The following is a 9,966-nucleotide window of genomic DNA, read 5'->3' on the forward strand; positions in this document are numbered from 1 at the left end:
TCTTCACACAGAACATAATTAAAGTATGGAACTGAGTACACAAATTGCAAAAGCTCATTTGCCCTGCATCACGCACCACCCACGTTTCATAATTTTAGGCCCTCATTAGTGAGGTTGTACTTCTGATCCTTGGGAATGTGACTGAAACTTTTAAAGTTACGAATAAATAAATATTATCAAATAAGCACACATTTTTATTTGCCTGTGGCTAAACCTGAGAGCTGGGAACCTGCAGAGAAATTTCCTGCAGAAAAATTGTGCCGTTTCTCAGATATATGTGTGCTGTTTGCATGAGTACCTATCTGTAGTGAGTAGAAGGGATTCAAACACTGAACTCTTGCTTGAGATTGATAAAGGTATCTGGCAATACATGATTTATTTATTTCACACAGGGAAATGTTTTCCCTGCCCTTCAAATAAGTTCCCAAGGTGACTAAGTCAAGCGAATCCAGAATAAGTCGCATCAGGAAGCTCATTTGCTCAAAGCCACCATGTTCTGCTTTTTATGCTTCAAGGGGAAATACAGCCGTACCTTCCAGTTCTTGAATGTTTTTCAGAAGCCAAACATCCAGCGCAGTTTCCGCTTGAGTGCAGGAAGCTCCTGCAGCCAATCAGAAGCTGCGCCTTGGTTTTGGAACAGTTTTCGGAGTCGAACGGACTCCTGGAATGGATTAAATTCGAGAACCAAGGTTCCACTGTAAGTGGATCTTGGCTTTGAGGCCAAGTGGAGCAACAATGGAGAAGGGGTGTGTGGCTAGAGAACACTATTCTGCCACCATTTGGTAGCTTCCCCTTGGTTTAAACTTTTATGAACACCTTGGTTTAAAAGGTCATATGGTGCATGTGGAAATTTCAGGTGGTCTGGAAAGAATCTAGTAAACTAGGACAAAGAGCACTTGAAGGCTTCCCACCAAAACTCTCTCTTGGAATGGACAAGGGAACCCACTTTCCACTCTGCCATAGGAGCTTCTGAAACTGCTAAATGCTCCTGTATTTAGCATGCATGGAATGAAATCTCCCAATCTTTTATGTACAGTGGTACCTCAGGTTAAGTACTTAATTCGTTCCGGAGGGCCGTTCTTAACCTGAAACTGTTCTTAACCTGAAGCACCACTTTAGCTAATGAGGCCTCTTGCTGCTGCCGCACTGCCAGAGCACGATTTCTGTTCTCATCCTGAAGCAAAGTTCTTAACCTGAGGTACTATTTCTGGGTTAGCGGAGTCTGTAACCTGAAGCGTATGTAACCTGAGGTACTACTGTATTCCCTAATTGACCCCCCCCATCATGAAGGAAACAATGACTACCAAAATGTTGGTGTGGGAAAATGCATCACATTTGGGAGGTGAAATTTAAATCCATGTGAGGCTTGCTAAAGAATGTGGGCAGGTTGACATTTACGATCCTTTCTCTCACCTCTTCCCTCACAAATTGGCACAGAGCTGAGAAGAGAAGATTTGCACTAGAAAGCCCCATTCGAGTGTTATCTTGGTGTTCATTCCTTGTAATATTTTGCAATTATAACAACTTAAATCAACTGCAAGTGCATTCACATCAGGCTTAATTTCAGGCTGAACTGCTGCAGAGCAATTAAAAGCATCATGCTTCTGTTTTAATTAAACAACCCTGTGAAATATTCAGCGTTTTGAACCTGTTCTGGCCTGCCTCTTATCACCGAATTATTGCCCTTAATTTGTTTTTCTGCTGAAAGATGGATTTCACTTTAGGATTACGGGATGCTGTACTGGCATTTTGTGGTCTCTTGTCAGCTCCTGTGAATCTAGATCATAGCTGTCTTCAATGCCTCTGACATGTCCTATATGCACTGTCTCTTGACTAGTCTGTCTCAGCAGATTTATGAAGCCACATTTGGCCTATGAGGAGATGAATGGACGTTTTTGATTAACTTCACGACAGAGATTTCAGATGACAGCGGAGTCTTCTGCTTGGCACTTACTTCAGGTTATTCAGGGCACATTAGAGATAAAGCATTCTACTCCTTAACAGATATGCATTCTGAATTATTCAATACTGAATGGACATATCACTTTAAAGATATTCCGAAAGACACATTTCTCAGTTTACAGTGGATTTCATACTCCTGTTTAGAAAAGGAAGGTTGTTTGAAATGAATAGTTGTGCCCTTTCTGGGAAATAAATATTTTCTTCTTCTTCCTACCTATTCTGCATTCTGCAGCCGCAAGGATATTCACAATGTAAGCCTATGCAGTTCTGCTAAGTAAATCCTATTGAGTTCAATGGGGCTTGCTCTTATGCAGGAATGTGTGGGATCTCAACCTATGGGCTACACAGTTAAAGCAGTACCATACTACTTAAAACAATCATGGCTTCTCCCAAAGAATCAATCCACTTCTGGTGAGGGAACTGGTGAGGAAATGTGGCCTGAGGAGAGGAAGCATTGTTGGGAAGGGGGTGTGACTTGGGGAGAGTCACATGTGACAGATAGATAGGCCATAGGGTCTTGTATTTGGCCCTCATGCCTGAGGCTCCCTACCCCTCCTCTAGGCAAACTACTCTTACCCTTCCGTCTCCAATATAGAGATAATACCGTATTGGCCCAAATAGAAGCTGCACCTGAATATAAGCCACAACTTTAAAATTGGAGGGGGAAAGAGAAGGAAAAAAAATACCCGAATATAAGCCACTCCAATTCTTACTGCTCCTGGCTGCATACTGGGGGGGGGGACCACACTGTGTTGCTGGGGGCCTTTCCCCTTCCTTGCTCTCTCCCTTCCCAGCCTTGGGGGAGAGGATGGGGGACTATACACAGGGCTGCCACTGCTTTGCCATGCTCCTGTTGCTGTTTGCCCCATGCTCCTGGTTGCATACCGTAAGGTCGCGAATATAAGCCACACTTTAACTTTTCATGGTTGGATTTTGGGGGAAAAGTGAGACTTATATTCAGGCCAATATGGCAATACTAGGTTGCTTCCAAGGGTTGTTGTAAAGAGTGCAACAACAGAATGCTCAGTAATATCATTACATATAATTGAGTGGGCAAAATGGATATCCCAAAATGCACTTCAAGTGAAATGTATATTTAGAAACCAGAGCTTCAAGGTTATATTTTTAACCACAATTTCCAGGCATCTAAAACATTATCACTAACAGATTTGTATGCATCGTGTCTTCAAAATCCAACTATCAAAGCAAAGTGGACAATTTTCGTTCTTATGCTTGGTACTTTGAGAAATAAAGTTTGGCAGCCTTAGAAACCGATATCCTGCAAGTTTTCTGATTACTCATATGCAAAGCTGATTATGAGATTTACAGCTTTGCTAAAATTATCACATTTCAATTCCCTGCTGTAATGTATTTCAGCATTAAAACACAGCTAGGCAACTTGTATTAACTTAAAAAATAAATAAAGAAATAAATAAATGAGATGCCTGACTCCAGTCAATCTATAATGTTTGCTAATGTCGTATATCACATTTATTTATTTGCCTTGACAGGCATGTATACTTTGCAATTTCAAGTATAATGAATATGATTAATTTTGCCTGTGGAATGTCTTTTGTAGGATGAATCTTATTGATCCCGAGTTTCTTTTAAAAATTAAGTTAATTTGAATAAGGTAAAGTAGCTGAATAGGGACCAAGCTCATGGCAGAAATGAAATAACCATATGATCTCTCCTTCACTAGGTCATTGTCTGTGATTATATCTGGAAAGACCATGCCAATAAGTCTGGTGTCTCCAGTACTGGCCTCCAGCTCCCAAATGAAATCTTGAAATCTATCGGAAGCTCAGGAGCAGTCACTGTTCATGTATCTATATACACAGTTCATCTTGGGGGCTTCCAAGAACTGTACAGGCACTTCCTTAGACTGCCTAGTGGTGCTATTGTAGAGGTAAGTCCCAACATTCTGGTTTTTAATGTGATGTAATTGTTACAGCCAAATGCAACCATAGGCCATTGTACAGTGTATTCAGGATCATTCTGCACTGGGATCTCTAAACTGATCACTTGATAGCATTCTACACAAATCAGTCTCCATAGTAAAGAATTCATATACCGCCCTATACCCGGAGGTCTCAGGGCGGTTCACAGAATAAAATCAAGATATAAAACCAGAAAAAACATATTAAAAATAAATGTTAGGGGACCTTTTGGAGCAGATCTGGGAGAAAGAGAATTGTTGCTGTGTTAGGAGAAATATGGTCATCTTCTGCTTGATGTCACTCATTGTGTGTTTGTGCTCCTACCACACATATAGTAAGAAAGTTGTCTATTCATTATTATTTTCTATTTATCGTCTGCGTGAACAATTTCAGTTTGGGATTAGGATGGAGCAATGTGTTCCGTGGGGAAATGTGTTCTTTTGAGGGGGCATCTGAATTCTGGGAGAAAGAGGGAGGGAAGAGGTGAGGAATATATAGTGGTGTGTGCTTGAGAAAAGGGGGGAAGGAAGGAGGGAGGGAGGAAGGAAGTTGCTAACTCAGTTTCCCATGGATTGGCAGTGGCCTTCTGGGCTTTTAGCCTCTCTCAGGATTGAATCAAGCACATTCTGCATGCAAAATTGCCACCTCCCTAAAACAAGTCATTGTTTCATTCACAGTTCTTCCTTTTTAAATTGTCCTTTGAGTTTTAGCATTTTAAATGCATTTAGAAGCCATGCACAGAGCATTTAATACTGGTGATACATTGTGATAACACAAATATGGCGATTTTTATTTTGTTATTGGCTTCTGCTGCCTTCAGTTGATTTCTTATTAAGAGGGCAACGATAAGCCACTTTTAACTCAAGACGAAATCAGTTTCTTATTAAAGGGTAAGTAAAGCTTAATGTTGCACGGAAACTTTTTTCTTTCTTTTTTTGGGACAGCCTGCTTTTTATCTGGTTTTTAAAAAAGCAAAACAAAACCACCCTTAAGATTGAATCACTCTAAACACAGAGAAGATGAAAGGGAGATCTTCCCTACCCTCCACAATTGCTTGAAATGAAGCAAGCGGTAATAAGATCAGACAGTCTGGGTAACTAGCCTATTACTTCATGAAGCCGTTTACATCCATCCATATGCTGCACATGATGCTTAAGCTCTTGTGTCTGCCTTGGAAAGTGAATAAAATCATCTGGGCTTATTTGGAATGCAAGATCAGATACGGTATGCTGAGTGACACTTAAAAAGAATGAAGCGGTAACTGTAGCTTATTTTCCGAAACAATCTTGACACTAATGCTAAATTATAGCTTGGAATCATCTAGCATTTTTACCTTTATGAGGAAAGGCTTTTTACATATTTAACATAATTCTAGGGAAAATATACTGGCATTATGTATAAAGATATGTATACTGTAACCAAAGGGCATGTATATTCCCCAGTAGAACACTTTCCGCCAATGTTATTGCCATTTGGTGTCATTTCCTAACAAATATAAAATACGATCGGTAAACAAACTAGACTTTAGATTTAAGCTGACAGCTGTTCCTTCAGAAGCAATATTCAGATATTTAATCTAAGGAACACCGAATGTGTTGTGGCTGTTTGAGAAAACTGTACTTTTATAAAAATGAAGGGCTGCACAGTTTGGCGCATTGTTCTTGGAACTGGTAAGGACATATCAAACAGTGCTCAAATCGCTTACACATTTGTGGCTGGTGAGTGCTTCCTGGGGAAATAAACAGATTACCTAATGCTTTATTTTGAAAGCAATTCACTGTATTTAGATTTGAACTCTTACTCCAAGTACCACGAATGAGATAACCCATGAACAAGGCCATTGATTATACTGAAATGTTGTGTGTAGTGAAAGCAAGCCCAAATGTGTTGGTGGTTACGTTTGCTCACATGCAGTGGAGCCCCAAGTTAAATGCTTTCTGCACTAGAAGACTGCACATTCATGGGAGGGAGGGAGGACTTCTACTGCAATCCAAATCAGAGAACATCAGGGATGATTCAATAGCCTAATGCAGGAGCTAATTGGCCCTTACTTGGATCAATTCATTGACATATGAATGGCTGAAACCTTCACAGAGAGGATACCCTGAACAATTTCAAGGCATAAATGCAAATGATGTGTAAGTCTGTAAGTCTGTAAGTCATAAATGAAGAGCTGTGGACCCAGTAAAGAAAAGGGGAGGCATCACCTTCTGATGAAAGTCAGATGACATTGAAGATGGCCACAAGTATGTGCTAGTTACAATATTCAGGGATGGCCACACATCTGTATTTTGGGGCTTGTAGCATTTCTGATCAAGGTGGTGATGTGGTGGATGACCGAAAAGCATGGTCAAAATTAAATTAAAGGGTTCAAGAAAGCTTAGATACATGGTGTCACTTTCAGTAGACGCTAGTCTGCAGTATTTTTTTAAATGCCTGAATCACCAAGGTGCCACAAAGTGCTTCAGGGGTCCCTGCTTCAACTCACGCAGCCATACAGCAGTACTTCTAGTTACAAAGTTAATTCGTTCCAGAGGTCTGTTCTTAACCTGAAACTGTTCTTAACTAGAGGCGTGCTTTTGCTAATGGGGCCTCTTGCTGCCGCTGCACCGCCAGTGCACAATTTCCGTTCTCATCTTGGGGCAAAATTCTCAACTCGAGGTAATTCTTCCAGGTTAGCAGAGTTTGTAACCTGAAGCATTTGTAACTCGAGGTACCACTGTATACAGACAGAGTGTACATTCACATTACCTCAGACAAGCCAAAATCCTTCTGATGCATTCTACTTCTGCTCAGCATTCAGGATTCACTCCAACCAAATGCACACACCTAATTTAAATCAGCTCCAAATCTCTGGGACTAGAGATCTATGAAGGGACTAGGCCTCTATAATAGACTATTATTCACATCCCAATCATCCACTGACATTGTTGTGGTTAAACCAGGGCTGACTTATAATGTTGAATTATGAAGTCTCTCATTCACAGTGATGCAGAGAGCAGAAAGGTGAGATGCATACACCTTTTGGCAAGGAAGTTGTAGTATTCATTTTAAAAATTCAGATGCTGTCTCATGTAGGGTTTCACCTCCCTGTCTCCTCCCTGGTACTGTGGGAAAGGGTTTGATATGTGGAAACAACTGGACTAAAGACATGTCTGCATGGCAATTTTGAAGACAGGTGGGATGCTCATCTAATAGTAATCCAAATCGCTGAAACTTCTTTTGGCTTAAACTATACTGTGCTTCATGGGCACTACCTAGGGAAGACTGGGGGGGCAAGGACCCCCTCCCTCCAAAAAAAATTCAAGGAGGTGGATGGGCCCCCTCAAAATTCTGTGGCAACCATGCACACACAACACAGGGTGTACTCGATTCACATATGTATGCCGCAGGGCTTGCACACGACATATGCTGACTTCACACCATCCCAGCACCCTCAATTGTGGGGGCAAGGCGACATGCTTGCTGTTGTTTCTAGCTGTTTGGAACAGTTCCTAGCTGTCAAGTAAGAAAGCAAACCTTTTAAATAGTTAGTCCTTGGTACCTTCTTATGAGGTGGCATAAGGGCTGCCTTTTAAAAATGTATGCCTTCTTGCTTCAGGCCTGGCTGCTATCAGACAACCTGGTCATCACCACAACCAGCACACAAGTGTTCAACATGACCCCATAATTGATGGGGGCGGAGTCATGTGTCGTCCCTCCCAGAGAGGTTGTTGGAAGAAAACAAAACAGGCTGCCCACTTGGTTTTGGTGACACAATGTGTTGTGACATCTGTTCATTTGGAACAACTTGAAATGTAGCTGATTCTTGTACACTTTGTGCATTTTCCAACATGTGTGCATGCAAGTTAACATATGCAAAAGTAACTGCTACATTTATTTTTCTACTTAAAACTTCTGCTCTAATGTTTATATTTGGGAAATACAAAATGGATGCACTTCTGAAGCGATTTCATTCCATTTGATAAATGGCTCCTGAGCGAGGAGGAGCCTCGACTTGATGCTATGTCTGTTCCAGAAAGCAAACATAAATTGTGATAGTAAAAATCAATGTGAATTCCAAATGGGCCTTTTACGGATGAGGAGAAAACTTTGCTTAGACTTTGTGGTTCATTCCAAGTTTGCTCCAGCATATATCCACAATCCACATTCTTAATGTTTAAATGCTTCAAATATTTATTTAGCATATCTTATTGCTGATTCAAGTTTGTTTTTGTTTTTTTTAGAAAAAGCAAAAAAAGTCAAAGATAATTACCAAGGCAATATTAACTCAGCTTACCTAAACAAAAATATAACCTTTTCAAAAAGTACCTTGCAGCTACATAGATTGACAAAAACACATCAATTATAATTTTTACTCACTTTTATAATTACACTGTGAAGTGAACTTTTGGGCGAAGTTGATTAATTAAAAGGTTACTGCCATTGAGTCACTTTCAGAAGCAATGACTTGGCCTTTAATTAATTCAGTATTGAGACTATGTCCAATATTTATGTATATGTTTGTTTATATTTGTATACATGCTACAGTTTATTATATGCAAATTTGTTAACAGCTTATAAAATGTGAAGTGATTACTATTAATATAGTTCTTAACATTTAATATGTGAGTTATATATAATTATTAAGTTAATTAAATTAAATATAATTAGTAAGTAATATATAATTATGAATTTTGAAGATCAGTCTCTGCATGAATAATTTTTTTGACACCAATTGATTTCAATGCAGCATTAAGTACAAGCTTATTCTCATTTAATTTTTTTAAAGAGATGTGGTAGAGTTTGTGAATTTGCTGAATCTATTAAGAGATCTAGCCCATGTCACCAACTCCAACACAGTTTGTTCATTTCTTCCATCAGAATGGTGCATTCACCTTAATTGCTCATTGTCTTATATGTCCAGTCTCTACACCTGTTTGACCATCCATGAAAGATCACTCCCGTTTGCTTATCTTTATATAGGTAATGAGGACACCAATTGTGTTTGTCTTGACATACCACATCAGTCACTCCCCAGCAAAGCCTGTAGCCCTAAATGATCCTTGATGTAGATTCTAGGTGATCCTAGATGCAGCATGACAATGGGTCACGACAATATTATTCTATATTTGAATCACTCATCTGCAATATTTTTCCTACATCCAGTGTATTCCCAAAGCCAGTAGCTTCCCCCCTTTATTTCATATACTTTTCCTACTCACTTCCCAACAGTATCCTACAGAAAGAAAATAGCTGAGCATGAGAAATGCAGTTCTATTCTACTATATTTATTTCTTAGAGCTGAAGCAAAACCTAGGTGAATTCACCTTTCATGTGGAATTAAGTCTTCATTTGCCACTGTACATGTTATTAGTGACTTTCTTTGTATGCACACTCCCTCTATAGTGTTTTGGCAGGGCTGTTAAAAAAATTGCTACAAAACACAGGAGCGGAATTCAACCATGAAACCCAAATTGTACATTAGAAGGGAATCTGGGTTATTGCCATGACAGTACCAAATTTCACACACAAAAGAGCTGCTAATCTGTAATTTAAACAAATAAATAAACTGTGCCCTTAGTCTGCTTACTTTTGTTTCTTCTAACTTGATATCGCACTGGACTGTGCCACAACCAATGAGCCTGCACACTGTATTTTTCAGGCATTTGGTGACATTAGTGGAATAAATTTCATACGCAATGAAGGGGGTGCATTCGTTCAGGAGCACATAAGTGAAACGGATAATGCACTGGGAATTTCTTCTGAGAACAAGCTAAGGGAAAGAAGAAAAGAATACAGGTATTACTTTCAGTAACTGTCGCTCTCTTGTAAACATGGAACAGAGTGTGTCAAATGTGATGGCGCTGAGCAAAAGCCCTCTGTAAGAAAAGTCCTCCTCCTGTTTTGACAAACTATCTGGCTTATGAACAAAAGCATCTACAGCCCTGTCATTCATGGTGGCCACAGTGGAAGGGGAGGAGGGCCGGATGATGGGTCCAATCCAGACCTGATGACTTTGAGGTTGGCTTAGCATCCAGTGGTGGCTTTAAGTCCATGGCCAGGGAACATATGTGAAATTTGT

General features: G+C 39.9%; 1 protein-coding gene across 1 annotated transcript in view; it reads left to right on the plus strand.

The window, feature by feature from the left end:
* Positions 1–9,699, plus strand: part of LOC128417530 (uncharacterized) — a gene marked incomplete at its 5' end in the record, with an annotated part of 128,784 nt that extends 119,085 nt beyond the window's left edge. Inside the window, 2 exons of the mRNA XM_053396325.1 lie at positions 3,665–3,871; positions 9,547–9,699. Of these exons, the coding sequence (XP_053252300.1) occupies positions 3,665–3,871; positions 9,547–9,699 (360 nt within the window). The remainder of the gene's footprint in view (positions 1–3,664; positions 3,872–9,546) is intronic.
* Between the last annotated feature and the right edge of the window lie 267 nt (positions 9,700–9,966).

The sequence above is a fragment of the Podarcis raffonei genome, chromosome 7, assembly GCF_027172205.1.
Source record: "Podarcis raffonei isolate rPodRaf1 chromosome 7, rPodRaf1.pri, whole genome shotgun sequence".
Taxonomy (NCBI): Eukaryota; Metazoa; Chordata; class Lepidosauria; order Squamata; family Lacertidae; genus Podarcis; species Podarcis raffonei.